Source organism: Lissotriton vulgaris, chromosome 1_2 (assembly GCF_964263255.1).
Source record: "Lissotriton vulgaris chromosome 1_2, aLisVul1.2, whole genome shotgun sequence".
Lineage (NCBI taxonomy): Eukaryota > Metazoa > Chordata > Amphibia > Caudata > Salamandridae > Lissotriton > Lissotriton vulgaris.
This window is the reverse complement of record NC_141686.1, coordinates 286,672,416-286,692,934: the sequence shown is the minus strand read 5'-3', so window position 1 is coordinate 286,692,934 and position 20,519 is coordinate 286,672,416. Positions and strand designations below refer to the sequence as shown.

Below are 20,519 nucleotides of genomic sequence, written 5' to 3'. Positions count from 1 at the left end.
GGCGACGCCAGGACTCGGACTCTAGTTTCAAAGTCGGCAGTTCTGGCCATAACAGCACACGCTCAAGTAACAAGTATTTGCAATGCAATAGGTCTCGCATTATTAAAGTTTGAGCTATTGGTGTTGCATTATTATTAGCAATGCCAAGAGCTCAAACTTTAATAATGCGAGACCTATTGCATTGCAAATGCTTGTTTTGAATCTGTGGCTGCTGTGTTTGTAAACAGAAAAGCAAGCACACCTCATCACTCCTGCCACAGAACAGGCCTTTCCCGTTTTGGAAGGCTAACTATGACGTTATTCACTTGACGTAAATAATGGATCATGTTTAATCATCCAATTTGTAGTTCTACGGTTGAGCCCTGATCGAACGGTCCTTGGCCAGATACAACCCGGGACGAAGACCTAATTTCTAAGCAAATACGAGGGGGAAACTGAAGCACCGGGTGTCAGAAAACAGCTACTGCGCAGGCGCACAGCCTGTCGTCATCCATCCACGTGGCATTTGTGACGTCTTACCCAGGACGGTTCAGGGCATACGGGCGGAAGTGGCTTCTTTTGAAGAGGTGCGCAGACGTCTAACTTTGTCGTCATCATTTATGTAACGTATGTGAAGACCCACGCATGTAGGGTCAGGCAGTACAGGCGGAAGCGGCTTCCTTCGAAGCTGTGCGCAGGCGCCCCTGGTTCTACCGGAGAGCTTCGCCGTCCCGCAGGTGAAGCTGATCCAAGAGAGTGGCGGAGTGGCGGTGTTCCCGGGGAGTACCGGCTGATACAGCCATGGCCGGGGTCTTCGACCTGGACCTGGAGACGGAGGGGGTCAGCGATCCCGAGGATCTGGTTAGTGGAGCTCAGGACACGGGTGCCATCACCTTAACACCCGGGCATTAACACAAATACACAGGAAGTGGATAACTTTGGTCATCAGTCCAAACAACAACAACACACCTGGGCATAACTAGATGTAAACTGGGTATTAATTGAGACTGGAGCCTGACACGAACGAATAGAATCACTCAAGGGATTTAACAGAGAACATAACTTTTTATTTGTTCCTTTATTACGTAGCCACGAATGGATCTTAAATTCATGAATTACTGGAGTTATTATCTGGGACAGATACGAACCTACCAGGGCTTTAATGTATAGTCTCGGTTGTTAATTCACACAATTTCAGGATATTACTGAAATACTAACTGGGAACTTATAGAAATATCTTTGGGGTACAAATAAAGTTAGCACGCTGACATTAATTCGATTAAAAGGTATAAATGGAAAATAGAAGATTAATTTCACTGATCAGTAATACAAATCAGTTCTAGTAGAAGTTCCTAGGTCAGCTGTGCTTAACCTGTGGTCCGCAGATCCTTTGGTGTCCCCAGCACCTATTCCATATGACATCTAACCATTATCTTTTGACTGTAATCGTGCGCATTTAACTACTTAAAGGTGTCTCCTACTACGAGGAATAGTTTCATCAAATAACAAAAATACTTATTTGAAGTTTACTGCATTGCTTTCACATTGTAATGAAATATACCTATTAAAATGAATAAACTTATATGTTTAAAACAAAATATCCTCCTGTTGCAAAGTGCCCCTTTTTGCATGGTTCCCCCCATTATTTGCCTTCCTCTGATGCAACCTGACTTGATGTTCCCTGGGTCTTTGCCAATCAATTAGGCGGTTGTTAAGTGCGGTTACTCAACCGTAAGGGTCTCAAGGCGCGCGGGGTGGGGTGTACAGGTCCAAGTCCATTAAGGAGGGGGTCAGCCAAAGAGCCAGATCTTGAGGTCTCTTACGAAGATGGGAAGCGATGTTGTCTATCTGAGTTGGAGCGGAAGGGCGTTCTAGGCTTTGGCCGCGAGGAAGGAGAAGGAGCGGCCTCCCGATCTGGTTTTTCTGGTGCGTGGGACCACAGCGTAGGAGAGCTGGGCTGATCGTAGGGTCCTTTGGGGTGCATGGAATTTGAGTCGGCTGTTCAGGTATGCTGGTCCAGTATTGTTGAGGGCCTTGTGTGCGTGGGTGAGCATCTTGAAGGTGACTCTTGCCTCGATGGGGAGCCAGTGGAGTGTGCGCAGGTGCTGGGAGATGTGGCAGTGTTTTGGCAGGTTGAAGACCAGTCTTGCGGCGGCGTTCTGGATGTTCTGTAGCTTGCGGTGAAGTTTTTGTTTATTCCGGTGTGGAGTGCGTTATCGTAGTCGAGTCTGCTGGTGATGAGGGCGTGAGTGATTTTCTTTTTGTGTTCAAGGGGGATCCATTTGAAGGTCTTACGTAGGAGGCGGAGGATGTGGAAGCCAAAGGACCTTATTGGGGTCAAACTGGCCCAAAGGAAAATTAAAATGCCACCTGATGGCTCAAGTCTAAATCTGGTTAAAAGAACTCTGTCCCAAGTGGCATCCACCTAAAACATGTATGGCTCTATATTGGGGGTAGTCTGCTAAGCCCACACTCCCTTAATGAGGGTTTGGCTAATTCTTCAACCTCTCTAAGCCACATTTTCCTTACAAGAAATTCTTTTTTTACCCAGGTAGTGTCAGCCTTAATAACTGAGGGGGAAGGAAAGATCTCTGGTCTTCCACAGGAAAGTCCATTCATGTAACCAGGGTATGGCCAGGCATCTGTCGCAGGCTAGACAATCGGAGATCTCCTTCATATTAAAACCTGAGTGCAAATTTGCCCATATCCTGCACTATAGCAAGATTGATATCTCTGCGGTGTCTGCCCCATGCCAGTGCCAATCGAGGTACTTCTGTCCCACCATTACTTCTGAGAGCGCAGATTACACATGTTTATTTAATGGTGAATACGACCATGTGCTTATATTGGTGTGTAATTGCTGTCTTATTTAAACACACAGTTGCAGAGGAAGGTAGATGTGCTGACTTCATATAGTGTATAGTTGTTTCTTTACTTTTGGGTATTATCGTTGAGGATAAATTCATTCAGGTTGTTTGGGGGTCCATGGTTTCCATTTTAGTGATTACAAGGGGGTTTTGCAGAAGAAAAAATGTTAAGAACCCCAGGAATTGGAAACCTAAAAAGTGAAAGGGTCCAACATTACCTCTTAAAAGCGATTGATCTGTTTGATCTAGAAACCATTTTTTTGGTTAAAATTGGCAAATTATGCAGTAGATGATTATATGGTAAGTGTGGTTGTGACCCCTTCGTCCATAAAGAAGTACTATGGTTTATTATAGTAACATTAAATCCTTGCATGTTACTTCATGTCTCTTGAAAGCCTCTTTTTCCAATCTATGATTGGGAAGGACACATTTTACTGTACCCCATTTTTTGAAGGAGCAGCTTACTTCTTGATATGTCCTGCTTACTCCCTCTCAAGTTTTTCTGTAGGAGTTTGTTGAAGCATCTTGCAGGAACTCCAGTTTTTTCTAAATACCAAAATGTACACCTATAGTCTCAAGCATGTGTGTGTGTGAGCAAATACGTAATGTCTCTCTCAAACATAAACTACAAGTGAAAAGTGACTGGGGAGACATCCCTTAAGGATAAGAACCCTCACTCACCCGAGGGTGACATGCTTCATCATATGGGTCCTCCTTACCAGTGTGGAAAACCTAGTCACCACTGGGAGCTACTACTTCAGGATTTAAAGAAGGAGCTCAGAGATGTTTTGTTAGGTAAGGGACAGGATGGTAATCCCATATGTGAGACGATGGATGTAGTGACGTATGCAGCGCTGTGTGAAAGAGTAGAATTAAAACTGCCTAAGTAGAATCACTGATTAACTTTATTAGTGTGTTCTACCTGACGGGGTTAAAATGAAACAGCACCGTGGTATGGATATAGAACCACTGTCACTTAATGGTCGACATGTTTCATCCTGTTGATCTAGACCCAAGTATCAGCGGCTTTCTTCAGGACCAGATTTAATATGTGCTAGTGCTGCTGCAAAAATATGTGAGAAAATCATAATAGTAAAGTTTTATACAACACCAGTATTCCTGCTTGTCTTTTGTCTGTCAGGTCATACCCAGGTATCTATGGATAAAACACAAGTAGCAAGAAAAAGGAGAGAGAGAGAAGAACAATTTGCTAAATTATCACATGGAAAACTTGCATATTATGTGCATCTGTCACTATATCTCAAGTGTGCTAACGCTTATAACTAGGCATGAGTAGTAGGGACTTACCCTCAACTGTAGGATAGCCCTGCCTCACCTCTACCTGGCTGGCTGCTCTGGAAGGAGGCCCCAAACTTGAAAGTATAAACAAACTCTTACCATTAAGTAAAGTTTACAGATTCTATAGCATAATACAGCAATTTGCTCAGATGTCAGAGGGATTTCCTAGCTTTTATCTTACCTGTCCGTCGGTACCTCGATACCCAAAGAGCTCGCCCCGGGAGGTACCGAACGGGAGGCAGACTCGCGTTTTTATAGCGGCCGTTCGATTGTCAGCAGCCGTGCGCGAGAGGTCCTAATATTTTTAGCTGGCTCTGTAAGCGCCAGGGTTGAAACTGCGCATGCGTTAGAGAATGTTGGTTCTGCCTCGCGCATGCGTATTCGTGTGTTGTTAATACACTATTCTATGCGCATGCGTACAATATCACTGTTAGTTACTGAAATTTTATTTTGCATATCGTATGTCGATGGAGATATTGCAAAGCAACCCCTGTTAATGCAAGAGTAATGAGCGTGCATGCGTTAAAAATGTGTATAGGGGTTCTACCTCACGCATGCGCTTACGTAGTAGTTGATCTGAAAAGACATTGCTCCATGAGCACTATTGGGAATTCACTATTCCCCATAATGAAGAGCAAGAATGCTCTGTCAGAGAGCATGATTATTGATTATCACATGCTCAATTTATAGGAAAGGACGTGGTTGGCTCATGGACCACAGAGAGGAAACCAATTAGTTTCTATACGTATGATTATTATTGTGGTAACTCGTCATATGTGGATAGTGATCAAGTAAAGGAGGCAGACCTTCTTCTCATTCTGTATCTCCTTAATCACACTAAGATATCATATTGCAACCCTCATGTATTTGTAAATATGGACTAACAAAAAAGCAGTTGGCATATTAGATAGAGAAACGTCGGGGGTGGGATGCACACCATAATATTCCAACTTTTCACAGTTTAATCCATATGTAATCCTGTTTAGCGTGCAACTATGGCTCAGTGTCATGCCCAAATGACACAATTTAGACAGAAACTCTGATACAAGGGGAGACCTTTCTCCCCACACCTGTGCACAGCAACAATTAGCCTTTGCAGGCATGTTTATTTCCTTGCTTAATCTTTTTTCATTTGACTTTAAATATTAATTCCTGTTACGATGTTAATCCACACGACAAAATGCGTGCCTTTTTTCCAAGTTTCTTATGTACCCAAAGTGCCCATCCAGACCTCATCAGGAACACGACTGAAGCGTTATTCATAAAAAGCAGCTTTTATTCATGTTACTTCCCAATGCATTTCGGGCTTAACTAGCCCTTCGTCAGGGTTAGATCAGCGGCGGGATGTTACAGGTAGGAAACAGTGCTGAAATCAAGGAGGGGAAAGGGTTTTAGACTGTAACGTTTGGCATGAAGGTCAACAGATCAGACGAATAGACAGGAATTAACTGAGGTATAATGGGAACTTGCACGGTATAAACCAGGGAACGCCAACATGATGTGATAATTAAAATAGCTGTGAACCAAGTGAAAGGAACGGATTTAACAGTGGGCAAAGTGCTAGTGAAATAATTCTTAAACATGTGACTTTGGGTAGCATTTATATTTATTGATTATGGTTTTTGTGATTTTTTTCAGTGACCCCTGACGAAGGGCTAGTTAAGCCCGAAATGCATTGGGAAGTAACATGAATAAAAGCTGCTTTTTATGAATAACGCTTCAGTCGTATTCCTGATGAGGTCTGGATGGGCACTTTGGGTACATAAGAAACTTGGAAAAAAGGCGCGCATTTTGTCGTGTGGATTAACATCGTAACAGGAGTAAAAGGAATTAACATTTAAAGTCAAATGAAAAAATAAGATTAAGCAAGGAAATAAACATGCCTGCAAAGGCTAATTGTTGCTGTGCACAGGTGTGGGGAGAAAGGTCTCCCCTTGTATCAGATATTAGATAGAGACCCAGGGTATTTCGTCGTTTAGGCCCATGCTATCTGTTTTAAGTTTATAGACCCACTGTTGTTCTTTGCGAAATAAAAATTTTGTGGGGTCAGTCAAGTGTGGTGGAATCCAGGGTTCTTCTAATACCACCCAATGCAGATCGGTATCAACATGTCCATTGTCAAGAAAATGATTGGTCAGTTTTGTTGACCGTTTACCGCATCTGATCGTTCTCTTATGCTCCTGGATGCGGATCTTAATTTTTCTGGTGGTCATTCCCACATAGCGGAGTTGGCAGGGGCTCCATATCAAGTAGATCAAACGATCGCTATTGAAATTTGTGTGTTTCTCAATTTTCCATGGGCGTGACGTGCCTATGTCGATTTCGAGAGTTTACTCAGTTTGAGGACAAACTGTGCAGGTCCCGCAGGGGAAATGGCCAACCACCTGAGGCATATTCCATAGTTTGGTCTGAGACCCGGTATTATTAATACTATATGGTCGTGTATGGACCAATTTGTCTTGAAGATTAGCACTTCGTTTATACGCAAAAAGAGGGCACGTGAGGGTGTTGTTCGCTAGATTCAACCCCCCAGTGTTTATTAATGCTCTTTTTCACGGAATTAGAAAAACTGGAGTAAGTATTTACAAACGTTATTCTCTGGTTTGTTTCTTTAGTTGTTCTTTTTTCCAGTAGCGCTTCTCTATTATTGTTGGCTGCTCTTTTCTTAGATTTGCGGATTAATTGTGTAGGGTATTTCTTTTCTTTGAGGTGCCGTGACAATGCCTTCGCATGTTCCTCATATTGTTCTAGTTCAGTGCAGTTGCGTCTTATACGTAAAAACTGCCCGAACTGCAAGTTTTCACGAAGGGCTCGTGGGTGATAGCTTTGGAAAGGCAATAGTGTATTGCATGAAGTGGGTTTTCTGTATAATTCTGTTACCAAAACTCTATTTCTTGGTTTTATCAATAAGTCCAGAAACAGAAGGCTAGATCTGGAGAATTCTAAGGTAAACCGCAAGAAGTCATCCTGCTGGTTTAACCATTCATGGAACATTTTAAGTGTATCTTCATCACCTCGACGAAAATATCATCAATGTACCTTTTCCAAGTACACAGATGACTGAAGAACGGGTTGCTCGGTGTTAATATAGTCTCCTGTTCAACTTTATGGACATATAGATTGGCCAAGCTGGGGGCACACACGCTGCCCATACAAGTACCTGAAATTTGGAGGTACTGTTGGTCCTCAAACTTGAAAAAGTTCTCTTAGAGCACTTTCCTAGCACAGAACATCACAAAATCGATTGGTGTTATACTCTCCCAAACCAGATGTTCAAGCATCAATTTGATGGTTGCCAATGTCTCTTCTTGTGGAATGCAAGTATAGAGAGATTCCACGTCGAAGGATACCAGCCAATCCTTTTCTGTATCAAAAGGTAACTCTTGAATATCAGTAAGAAGGTGCTTGGTATCTTGGGTAAAGGTAGGAATCTGTGATACCAAGGGACGAAGAAAAGAATCCACAAAAGTTGATAAAGGTTCGAGTAAGGAGCCGATCCCCCGAAACAATCGGTCTGCCTGGCGGTGGTCTGGTGGATTTATGTATTTTGGGCAATACATAAAAATAAGGTACTATTGGAGTGGTGACTACCAAATAAAGTGCCTCATGGTCCGTGATCCACTTATTCTTCCACTTTGCTGATGATCTCATCTGTCAAACGTCTTGTAGGATCCAGTTGTAATGTTAGGTAAGATTTTTGATCGTTAAGTTGTCGCAAGCACTCATCTCTGTAGGTCTCCTTGTTTAGAAGAACCACCGCTCCCCCTTTGTCAGCGGGTTTTATGATTAAATCTGAGTTGTTAGCCAGATTTTGGAAAGAGGTTTTTTTCCGTTCTAGTGAGATTCTGATATTGGCTCTGGTTACTACTCGTAATATTTTCAAAATCATAAAGCACAGCTTCTTCAAAGGCGATGATGCGTGGTGGGATCATGTGTGTCGGTGGATTAAAAGTAGATTTTGGGCGTAAACCGGTGTTGGTGGTATTTGTCTCTCCTAGGTCCTTGGCCTTAAAAAAGGCATTCAGACGAATTTTTCTGAAGAAGGATGCTAGTTCTTGGCGTGTTTGGAAGGCATCTCCTTTATAAGTAGGCACAAAACCAAGCCCTTTCTTCAAGACTTTCAGCCCTAGTTCAGTAGGTACATAAGAGCTCATTTAAAGCTGCATTTCTTTAAATAATTGTGTATAATAGAGTTTGTTCCCAAGTACGAGGCCTTCCCTAACATTTTTAACACAATGTGTTTCAACTGCAAGTGTCACTGGTACTGATCTGTTGTAAGGGTGAATTCCTATTGATCATGGAAAGACTATTTCTTCTATTAGAAGGTGGTAGACGTTTACATTCCCCTCCGGAGGATTTAGAAGGTCATGGAAAAGGACATTGTCTATGAGAAGCTCAGCACTTTTCCAGATTGGTGTCTTAAGTTGGAAAAATCCATTTTGTTTGACAGATTTGTGAATTGACGTCCTTCAGTTAATTGAGCTGTGTATAACATAATTAGTGTATCGCTAGTATTTTTTTTCTCACTATATCTAATATATCTAACCCGAGTTCCCATTGCATCATTTTGTATGTATGTCCAAAGGGACTCCATCTGCATTTCTATGTCCGTGTGGAAACCATATACAAGCGGACAACTGATGTACCATTTAATACTTTACGATGTTAGAACTCTGCAGGTAGGCTTGCATATAGTTTTGACAAATGAACTTTAATCCAGATGTTGAATTGATGTATCTATCATATTAAGGACTGTATGGGGTATTGTGCCTGATAGCATTAACAAAACATACAATAACCTGGGAGCTACAACTATTTGATAGTCTGAACTCTGCTGCCTCCCCTCAACTGCTCTAAATGATCAACATTGTAATTTTAAGTTCATGAAGTGCTCAGGAATAGAAAAGTTCTAGCTATTGCGCCAAGTTTTTTCAATTCTTTTAAAGATGTAGACGAGGATTATGCTACTCATTACTCTACTGTAAAATGACAGCACCAGTTAAACACATGATTTCATTTCCAATAAAACCTTCAACCAATCAAGATCATTTGTAAAGGACTCTCTGGTGAAAGCTGTCATACTCTAGTGGGTCTGTGGTGCAGATACCTCGATCCTGCAGTCCCAACGACACAAGCTCAGCTTGCCAAGTACAAGTCTTCAAGAGACTGGAGCACAACTGGGCAGAGCATAGAAGCTAGCTCACCAAGTAGGCATGGTCTGCTGCAGACTTCAGAGTTGTATGGTCTCCCATATCTTTGTACGGGTGCAGTAATCACGCTTGACTGAGGATACACTTTGAGTGCATCCCAAATCTACTTGCTTCTCATACTGTTTTAGAGGACGCTGTCACAGTAAACGTTGGCACCTCTCGGAGGGCTCAAGTTTAAAGTCTATTGAGCAGGGAAGATATCGGATGAGACCGAGTGCAGTAAAGCAAATAGGATAGCACAGCTCACGATGACAAAGGTACTTTCAGTGCAGTGTGGGTAGGGGTGTGGAATTTGTTAAAATATCTACTTGTCCATGGGGCAGGTTGCTTCATAAATCTACTTGTCCTGCAACAAAATCCACTTGTCCCTTTGGTGCCATGTTGTGCAGCGACAAATTATGGCAGCAATCTCATTATATAAGAGCTCTTACATAGCCTCTCTGATTATGCTAGGGCTCATACCATAGTAGTGTTTGAATGCTAGAAATCCCTTTATGTTGCTATGTTTCCGCAGATCTACATACTGGGACTGACGGTAGTGGTAAACAATAGTTCCAGGGTTGGAATGTCCTTTTGAGTCTGTGCAAACCTACTAACTTGCATGTTTTAAGAGTTTTCAACAGCTCTTCTCTAATCTTTTCCAATACTGATAAATGTTGGAAATTTACTCCTGAAAATGGCAGACGTAAACCTTCTTCCAGAGTTGGGGAAAAAAGTGGTTGGAAGGAAAATAAACTTGCAAACACTCAGGTTTTCGAATTAGCAAATCTACCCATGCATATTTGCTCATGCTAAAATACAGTTCACAAATATTTTCTAGGAGTACTATTTCTTCCCCTACTGCTGTGAATTCACGAAAGCCATATAGCTGCCCTTAATGCAAGGCCAAATACCAAGGATGCACTTTTGAGACTTTCTTTAATAATTGAGCCCCTAATTTGGTCTGGCGTTAACCATGACCTTTTATGTTTATTAAAATTCTCTCTGTATCGGCTGGCTTCACTGTGAGTGACAACATTCTGCTCTTTCACAATCTGTGTGCTTTTTCGAGACCAAAAACAATTTTTGCTATGCCAATGTTTGTTCTAATGGCGAGGGTCCGGCAGCTCTCACATCAGTAAGGTTTTACAAAAACCACGCCAAAACAAGTCAACCATTGCCAAAACTAAAAAGCTGACCACCATTTCAGACCTACTGGCTTTGCCAATGCTTGTTTATTTTTGTTTCCCAAAATCTTATTGAAACTGGTTACACTGATTTTTTTTTTATATGAATATTTTGGGCATATACTAGCATGCATCAACACATTTTACTTAATGATGCTGCAAAGAAATGGTACCTGAAATTGTACAGTAGTTTAGCAAAAAAATGTTTTCCTACTTTCGTTTTTTAGGAACATTTCATATTGAAAGCAAAGAATCATGCTTTCAGGTTTCTGCAAATATTTGCATCTAATCGGAAAGAATTCTAGGAGCATTATGCATAGCCTCATATTGCTAAACTTTTAAACCGTGTGTCCACATCTTTATACTGGAACCACTGTCAGTAGTGCAGTCAGAACTTACATTTACTGAGAGCGCTCAGCCTAATAATAAAGGCTCTCAATTAATGAACCATGAATACAAGTTTGAACAGCATTAACATGTGCAAACAAATATTAACTTAAATGCAGGCAGTGCCCTTCCCTGATCCTTAATGTGGTACGGCAAACTGGCAGCCAAAGCGTTTGTGCTGTAGGGGGTTGGGCCTGCTTGCCCCAAGGACAAAATGCACATTACAACTTGATGCCCTTGACACCAAACAATATGTCCTGGTCATCGGGCTATAGGAATTCCACATCCCTGATGCGGCAGGCCATGCATTGAGGTTTAGCTTGTGCTGCTCTGTCCTGCAGGTTTGCTGGTAGCCTCTTTAAAGAGCTCAGAGGAGTCTGGATTGCTCAAGCTCTCTCCGCTGAAAGATCTCAGTGCTGCTCCTCTGTGTCATGGTTGAGGTGGGCACTTGGTACTGACGGCGATTTGTCACCAGACCGCATTAGGCGCCTCAAAAACCCAATTAAAACTCTGACACCGTTAGTTAAATCAAATCGGGGTTTGTTTCTTAGCTGTTTAGCCGATTCTGGTAGCGAGGAGATGATAACTCACTATAACAGTTTAACACAATGCGTCCAACCGACCCCACTTAAGTCCACCTGTTACGATAAGGGGCCTGTGCTGGTTAGAAGAGTATTGTTCAGCAGCCAACCGCAGATTGAGGAAGGTGCCTCTCTGAGGGTTGAGCCCGAGGTCTGGTAGGCGCGCCGTGAATATAAAATTGTAATTAAATCTAGAAACCAGGAGTTACAAAAAAAGATTGGGAATTATTGGAATCGACGGCAGCAGAGAAAGATAGTAAAGTATTTTGGGAATTAATAAAGAAAATTAGATCCAGGAACACACCACGAAAATCCCCTAATGCAGTGTAATATCCTAGGCTCCGATTCGGTATCACCGTTCACTGCCATACATCACATCGAGGACCAAGGCTTGGTACTTGCTCTACACAAACGAATGCGGCATTCAGTGACTTTTTTCATTTTCCTCTAGGAAGTTAAATTGGCTATACAGCAGAGTACAGGTCTAGATGGGGTCCCAATAAATCTCATAAAATGTATAGAGGCCCTTGATCACAAATATTTAACAGCTGCCTTACTCCCAATATCCCTCGTTCCTGGAATTCACTTTTTACTGCATTCCTTTTTTCCTTTTTTGTTCTTTTTGCTTTTGTCAGGTTTAGCACTGGGAAACCCTTGTTGGGTAGCGGTGCGCTGTATAAAATTAATTTAACATAACATAACCTCTGTATGCAGGGACGTTATTCTGGACTGTCTCAGCCTGGAGAAGGGTTCCTCTATTCCGTGGTTGAGCTAGATCTGTAAATCATTATGCTCCCTGGGGTTGTCGCATCTGTTCAGTGATCCTGGCAACATCAATAGCATGGGCAAGCTAAAGGTTAAAGCTGTGTTCTTTGAGCGCTGTGAAGAAGCCAGAATGAAAGTTGAACTACCCAAGTATACTGTGCTGACTTATTTTAGATCGTCTGCCTCAGTGGAATATGTTCTATATTTAACCTTAGATCTCTCTTACTGGGAGAGAGCACTTTTTTTCCGTATCTTTCTAGGAGGGGAACAACTTATCAGCATGTCTATGTGAAAATAAATCAGAACAGTCCCTATTTTTTCTCTTGCGCGTAAAAATTGTCACAAAAGAAATTTCTGGAGGCCATACTAATCAAGCACTGGCGTTGCCAATAGGTTTCTCATTTGGAAAGTTGGAGCTATTGGTTTTGTAAATTACATTTTATATTTATATATCGTTATTGGCATTGTCAATATATAAATATAAAATGTCATTTCAGATGCGGAGATTAAAATGGGACTTTTTGCTTCAGTTTTTTTTTTATTGCTAGGTGGAGTCACGCGGTTGAGAATATTTTGGGTTTAAGAAAAGAAAGGCCCGAGAGCGTGCAGCAGGATTTGTTCACCGTGGAGCTTTAGCGAATGAGTGTTAAGAGAGGCACAGCGGAGAGCCTTTCCAGGGCAGCACCTGAAGGTTCAGGGGGGCAACTGGGGTCAGTTTCAGATTGTTCGAAAGTGTTCATGAAAACGAGCGGGAAAACCAAGAAGCCCTTCCTCAGATGTATGTGTAAATGTATGTAAATGTATAGGCATTTATATAGCGCACTACTTACCCGGAGGGTCCCAAGGCGCTTCGACCGCTGCGAAACCCTTCCTGGCTTCCCTGAGAGATGGTCCCTTAATGGGTATCTCCAGGGTGAGACCAGGCATCCCCGGCGGTCTGGTGGGGCCGTTAGTGAAGATGAGGCAAGCTAATGCCCAGAGTTGCCGAGTGTGATCGCTGATCAGAGTGGGCACCGAGGCGAGAGAATTATCGAGTCCGCTGACCCTGGTCCAGAAACCTGCCGCGTCGGGAATCGAACCCTGGTCCCGGGCCGTCCTCTGCTCTCGGGTCTGCCGCCTCTAACCAGTGAGCCACACTACTACTACACAGATGACTACCAAGCTGTATCTCTGATAAAATAAAGGTTGGGAATGTCTGCTCTGTCTTCATGAACCTCCCTGGGAATGAAAGACGGCGGCCAGCACATCTGTCCACCGGCGTGCACAGCTCATAAGGATGATACAACTCGATAAAGCATCGACCTACTCCCGTGCATTTATCACAGTTACTTCCCTGAGACAGTCATTACCAAAGGATTGGCGCTATCCCCCAAATACGTGAGTTACAGGTGCAAATAAACAAGCCAGGAAGAATATGTGGTATTTTGCAAGTCACTGCATTTGAAATCAGTTCAACTGATGAACAGATGCTCTCAGCAGTTACAAGAGGATCCCTCGACTCGTGGTTCCAATGTCGGTGCTGATGCTCTGCAAGCAGCCTAAATAATGCTTGCGTGCTTGTCTGGAAGTCGCGTTGGGGAGCTGAACGGATATCACACACGCTTGATCACTGGTAGCAACACATGAAGTGACATCACATGACACTTAACCCCACACTACAATCTTAATCCTCATCAAACTGCTCAGTTCTAGAATAAAAAACACTATCTGCAGTAAACCTAATAATAGCTTTGAGATCCTACAAAAGTAGATAAAAGTCAGACAGTTGTGACGTGGTGCACACTGATTGCATATGCAGCCTTCTGCAACTGGTCAATGAAAGTCGTGCCATCAGTTATAGTCCCTCAAAGGCCTTGTCATTCATTCGTGGCTAGTGACAGCGGGAGAGGAAGCCACAACTATAGGTATAAAATATCGCCCCTTCCATTATTGCTAGGGAGTGCAAATGCAGACAACCTTCCAGTCATACAGTTGAAGACATACGACAATGGCATTGAAATTGCCCCATGACCCTTATTTAACACCCATGCTCCAAGCCCATGAGATACATCTGTTCTTCAATAAGGCGTTAAAGTGTCATAGCAGATAAAATAACTGAATATCTTCATCTTATCTCGAGCAAGCCATTAATTCGGCTTACCTTGCGCTGATCAGCGCAAGGTAAAACAGAATATCTTATCTCGAGCAAGCCATTAATTCGGCTTACCTTGCGCTGATCAGCGCAAGGTAAGCCGAATTAATGGCTTGCTCGAGATAAGATATTCTGTTTTACAGAATAACTGCCTTTGACACTCGGCGTCTTTTTATTTTATTTTTAGTTTGGAGAACGGACACCTCGGCGAGACCGACGTATTTATCACTAGGCTCGCAGGTAAACTAATGTCTTTGACATAACCTAAACAGTGAGGTAATCTAAAGGTTGCAGGTTACTAAACTTAAGCCGCTTTTTTTACAACAGGTCTTCGCTAAATTCGTCTAACCCAATTTAAGGCACAGGTGAGCCTTCGTAATTACTATGTTACTGCAGTGATTAATAACACTACAAGCATTTGCTTAGCAAGCAGCTAAGATCATTTTATCGCTTTGTCTTACAGATGCGATTTTTTATAAACACAGGTAACAAAACAATAAGACAGCACGCAATTTCCTTTTTCTTCTTTTTTAAAAAAAATTTGCATTTATTGATGATGCTTCATGGTTTACTTCTACAGAAATATGAAAACATTGATTAAGTAACCCTGCTCACAAGTTATATATCTATTCACCTTAATAGGTAAGCCTAGATATAAAAACAAAGGATAAATGAATATGAGTAATTTAGATTATTGAGTAACGCACTCCTTGTCTGTATCTTTCTTTTTCTTCTAGACCCCTGACGAAGGGGCAATACATGCCCCGAAATGCATTGGGTTTCCTTCATTTTTTTGATTATGGTTTGATGATGCACTGTTGATTTTGATATTAACTGACATTACCCCGTTATGGATTTTTGTAATTTTTCTTGTTTGAAAGAATGTACTATTGTATATCACAGAAATGTGACAGAATTGTTTGTTTTGAGATATTGATATAAATAAATCTGAATGGTCAAAAGGTAAAATATTTTGTTTGTAGTGCATGTCAGAGTCCTAGTGATTTTATGCACTAGGCCTTATACATTGATTCGTAAGTGGGCAGGCACTGATCTGGCATAGCACACGTATCGTACTAACATTAAAAAACACTGAAAAACTCGAGTGCAGCACCCTTCTTCATTCATATTAGACATTCAGAACAAAGCATATCAGGGAGCAATCAATGGCCAAAATATATTTTGTGTATAGTGAGAAATCCTTTTATTTATTTATTTATTTATTGGCATTTTTAAAGCGCAGCATATACCCTGGGGTGTCTTGGCGCTGATTAATTTGCCGGCTAGATGTTAAACTGCCTTGCTCAGACCACTATTCTATACCTGGAAATTATTTATTAAACAGCCAAGTTTTTAGTTTTTTGCGGAATTGGAGTAGTGTGGGACACGCCCTAATGTCCTGGGGTAGAGTGTTCCAAAGTTTGGAAGCTGCCACCACAAACCGTCGGTCTCCCCACATCACAGTTTTGGTGCGGGGTACCATTAGTTGGTTGCTGTTGGTAGAACGCAGTTGGCGTGTGGGTTGATACGGTCGTAGATGGTCTTTAAGGAACTGCGGGCCCTGTTTATTTAGAACTTTGTACACAATGCACTGAGATTTAAATCTGGCTCTGTTCTGAATCGTCAGCCAGTGTAATTTAGAAATGGCATTGGATAGAGGAGCAAACGTAGGAATTCCCAGAATAAGACGTGCTGCTGCGTTCTGTATGGTCTGCAGTTTTTTTATAACTCTTACTTGGGCGTTGATAAAAAGCCCATTGCAGTAGTCTAGGGATGTCAGGACTAGTGAGCTCACCAGAGTTTTAATGGCGGTGGTAGGAAGATAAGGACTTATCTTTCGGATCATGCGTAGTTTGTGGTGGGCTATAGAGGCCACTTTGCTAGCATGGTTCATGAAATTTAAATGGTTGTCAAAAATTATTCCTAAGTTCCTTACTTTGGTCACTGGATTAGGGGGGGGCGCCAAATGTTTGGGGCCACCATGAGGCAGGCCATTCTGGTGAGAGTTGTCCAAAAATCATTACCTCGGTTTTTTCCGAGTTAAGTTTTAGGCAATTCGCTGCCATCCACTCACCTAGTTCTGTCAATCCTCTCTGGAATCTTTTAGCTACTTCCTCTCCATCACCCCTCATAGCCAACACCAATTGCGTGTCGTCCGCGTAGGAGGTTAGGCTCATCCCATGTGCCTCGATGACATTGGCCAGGTCCGACACATATATATTAAAAAGTGTCGGACTCAGGGATGAGCCTTGAGGTACCCCACACGGTTGTGACAATTTGGCAGATTGGTAGGGGCCAAGAGTAACAGCCTGCGTTCTCTCAGAGAGAAAGGAGGCGAGGAGAGCTCTTGCCGTGGAGGAGATGCCTATTTTTCCGACACGGTCGACCAGAATACCATGGTCGACCGTGTCAAAAGCTGCTGAGAGGTCCAGCAGTACCAACACCGCTGTACCGCCTTGGTCTCTTATTATTCTTATGTCTTCGGATGCTTTAATAAGGGCAGTTTCAGTCCCATGGTATTTCCTAAATCCATACTGAGTATCATCTAACTTCTTGTGGGTTTCTATATACTCAGTTAGTTGTAGGTTCATGGCCTTTTCCACCACTTTGGCCATGAACGGGAGGCTGGCGATGGGTCGGTAGTTTTTTAGTTCTGACTTATCAGCTCCTGGTTTTTTTAACAAAGGTTTGAGCAGTGTGGTTTTTAGATTAAGGGGATATGTCCCTGAGAGCAGGATGGAATTGCAGACTTGTGTCAAGACTGGTATGATCGAGTCCATCACCGGTAAGAGCGCCGATAGTGGGCAAGGATCCAACTTGGATCCAGCTTTGATTGTCGACACAATTTTTAGTACTTGATCTTCTGTCAGTGGTAGAAAGTCCGTGAAGGATGAAGTCACTATCGGTATTGAGTCTTCCTGACTAATGTTGGGATCCTTAGTGTGCGTGATTTTTGCCAGAAAAGGTTGATAAATATCATCCACCTTCTTGAAAAAGAAGTCGGCCATGGCGTCACACATGTCTTGGGTTTGAGGTGGGGTCAGGTCAGGAGTATTGCCCGAGAGCACTTTAGTTATATCATATAATTTTTTGCTAGAGTTCTTTGCCAGCTCAATTTGCATCATATAGTACTCTTTTTTTGCCTTTATAATCATGGCTTTGTATATTGCCAAAGCCTCCTTGTATTTAGTTTTACTTGTAGGATTATAAGACTTTCTCCATTGTCTTTCCCAGTATCTGTTCTGTAGTTTTTGTGCTTTTAGTTCATCCGTGTACCATGGTGCGGTAGGGGTGGACCTGTTCGTGGATAATTTCTTAGTGGGGGCTAATGAGTTCATGGCATGTCCCAACCAGTCGTGGAGTTGTTGTATGGCCAGGTTGGGGTTAGCCGAGATTAGCGGGCGAGTATCATCCAGGTGGTTTTTTAGATCCCGCTGGTTGACATTGTGCCAGGCTTTAAAGGTTATAGGCTGGGGAAGAGAAATATCTGTGACAGGTTTTTTATCCATAGCCAAGGTACAAAAAACCGCATAATGGTCTGTCCATGGCAGTGGAAGGATGTCACGTACCCCTGGGCACTAGAGAATATGGCGTCCAAAATGTGTCCAGCTTGGTGAGTAGGTGAGGTAACCAGTTGATGTAGCCCCAAGACTTCCATATCCGTATTGAGAGCTTGAGTCTCTTTGTTGTTATTATCGTCTAGGTGGAAATTCAGGTCACCTAATACTGTGATCGAATCTTCTAGTGCTAGAGATTCCAAGTGTCTGCTAATACTCGTTAGGAAGCCAGTTTTGACTCCTGGGGGCCTATATATAAGAAGCCCTTTAAAGTTGAATTGTTGGCTAAGTTTAATAGAAAACATCATGGCCTCGCACGAGGTATCATGTATTTGAGTCACTATTACCTCCATGTTTTCTCTAGCTATAATGGCGATCCCTCCGCCTTTCTGCCTAGGTTTATCATTCTGTCTAGGTCTGTCTTGTCTATAGGCTTTGTAGCCTATGGGTGTGGCAGAGACCATGTCCGGGCCGGACGAGTCATCTGTCCATGTCTCAGTGATGAAAAGTACATCTAACTTAGTATCTGTTATCAGGTCGGCGATTTCATAGGGACCGTGCATTAATGAGGGCTAAGGCAGCATTATTAGATTTAGGTATTTGTTTTAAGGGGTTCTTCTCACCTTGCGGCAGTGTCGTGTAGAGGCAATGAGGGCAACACAATTGGTTTTCTTTCTGCGTGTTGCAGAGATCGAATGTGGCGCAAGCGTAGTTTCTTGGTATTCTGAGGTTGAGGAGAGCGTCCTTGGGGTAGACCGAGCTTGCACCTGTTGGAATCGAGCCAGGGGTCGTGGCCCTCGGCCCGGTCCCGGCGCGGACGGGCGCAGACGGGCTTGCCTTAGGCGCGCCTTTGGCGCGCCGTTGGCGCGCCCGCTGCGCGGGCGGGATGGTGCCATGTCTTTATTCATTATTGGGCGGAGGAGGGTGGGAGGGTTCTATCGACTGCAGCGCTGACCTTCCCTCACCAAGATGGCGCCTCGGGGGGGTCAGGTGAGGTCAGGGCGCCTTCTAGCAGCGCGCTCTGCCTGGCAACTAAACGGCGACCTCTGGTGAAGTAATCTCACCCACGAGGTAATGTTAGGTTAAAATTGCGCTTTTTAAAATATAATACAATTTTTAAAAACCGTCCTTTAAAGTAGCGAGGAGGTGTAATAATTGTGGGTCTTGATAGGTATAGAAAGATTCCCCCGGCTTCCGCCTCAGGGGAGAGCAAATCGCAAATTACCTTGCCAACCCTGTCCCTGCCTTAAGTATCCTGGGAGGGCGGGAGGGTTCTATCGACTGCAGCGCTGACCTTCCCTCACCAAGATGGCGCCTCTGAAGGGTCAGGTGAGGTCAGGGCGCCTTCTAGCAGCGCGCTCTGCCTGGCAACTAAACGGCGACCTCTGGTGAAGTAATCTCACCCACGAGGTAATGTTAGGTTAAAATTGCGCTTTTTAAAATATAATACAATTTTTAAAAACCGTCCTTTAAAGTAGCGAGGAGGTGTAATAATTGTGGGTCTTGATAGGTATAGAAAGATTCCCCCGGCTTCCGCCTCAGGGTAGAGCAAATCGCAAAAATTGGTGAACATCAGCACATTAAAGTTCATGAACACTGTGGGTTTGGAGTATATACCTCTAATAACCCTTAAGTAAATAAGATGACCTGAAGTGACTCTGTCGAGAGAGGACACCTCACCCCAGATGACCAATGGACACATAAGCCCAAAAACCTGAATACTGCAAGCGTAGTTTCCCTAAAGGTTCCAAATGATTTTCCAGAAGGCAGCCCACGTGCCCTGGAGTGGAAGTATTGTTTACTACTCTTCCCCCAGGAACACCGATGGTCCTCAGGGGCGAGAGTCCATTTTCCCTGATGCAGCTACAAACATGCATGTAAGCACATCCCAAGGCAAGTGGACAGGGCAGAGGTGAGAACCCTTAATCAGAATGAACAACTCAACAATATATGACTGCTGACTGTAACCACCACCTCCATAGCTGGCAAAAGCTATAAGGGCCAACCTTTGAGTAAGGCACGAGGAGCTGCAGCAGTTCCTCTCCGATAAGCCCACAAGAAGATCTTGTGCAAAGGCAATGAAACTCTTTCAATGACAGACGCACATTCAGGCAAGACCAATGCATGCAATCTGGGGCTGGCCTTTTGTGAGGGTTTGGGAGGAATTTAGTGACTGCTATGTATTCAGTCTGCATATAGATAATTATATATCTTTAATGTAGGCAGCAAGCAGAGGCTGCTCACTTGCTCCCACATCCGTTTTCGAACATAGCAGCTGTGCAGCTGTTTAGCACAGGAAAATGTTGATACATGGAGGAAGACTATGACCTGACAAAGCACAAGTTAAACCACTTTTGGCTGTTTCTTTTCCAAACTCTTCTACTGTACCAATAAAAAGGAATAAGCAAAACAAAAATAGTTTTACTCTTCCAAGTCCAACTATCCAAACTTGCAGAGACCACCAAAGAAGATGAAACAATATTTATAATGTTATAGCGATTTATCAGCAGGATTTTTTTTGTTTTGGTGCTGGAGTAGAGAAAGAATGTAGAAACAATGTATTAGACACCCCTCGGC

General features: G+C 43.0%; 1 protein-coding gene across 1 annotated transcript in view; it reads left to right on the top strand.

Moving 5' to 3' along the window:
• Nucleotides 1-521: 521 nt before the first annotated feature.
• Nucleotides 522-20,519, top strand: part of RPS6KB2 (ribosomal protein S6 kinase B2) — a 165,718-nt gene continuing 145,720 nt past the window's right edge. Inside the window, exon 1 of the mRNA XM_086953253.1 lies at nt 522-840. Within this exon, the coding sequence (XP_086809379.1) occupies nt 781-840 (60 nt within the window). The 5' untranslated portion in view covers nt 522-780. The remainder of the gene's footprint in view (nt 841-20,519) is intronic.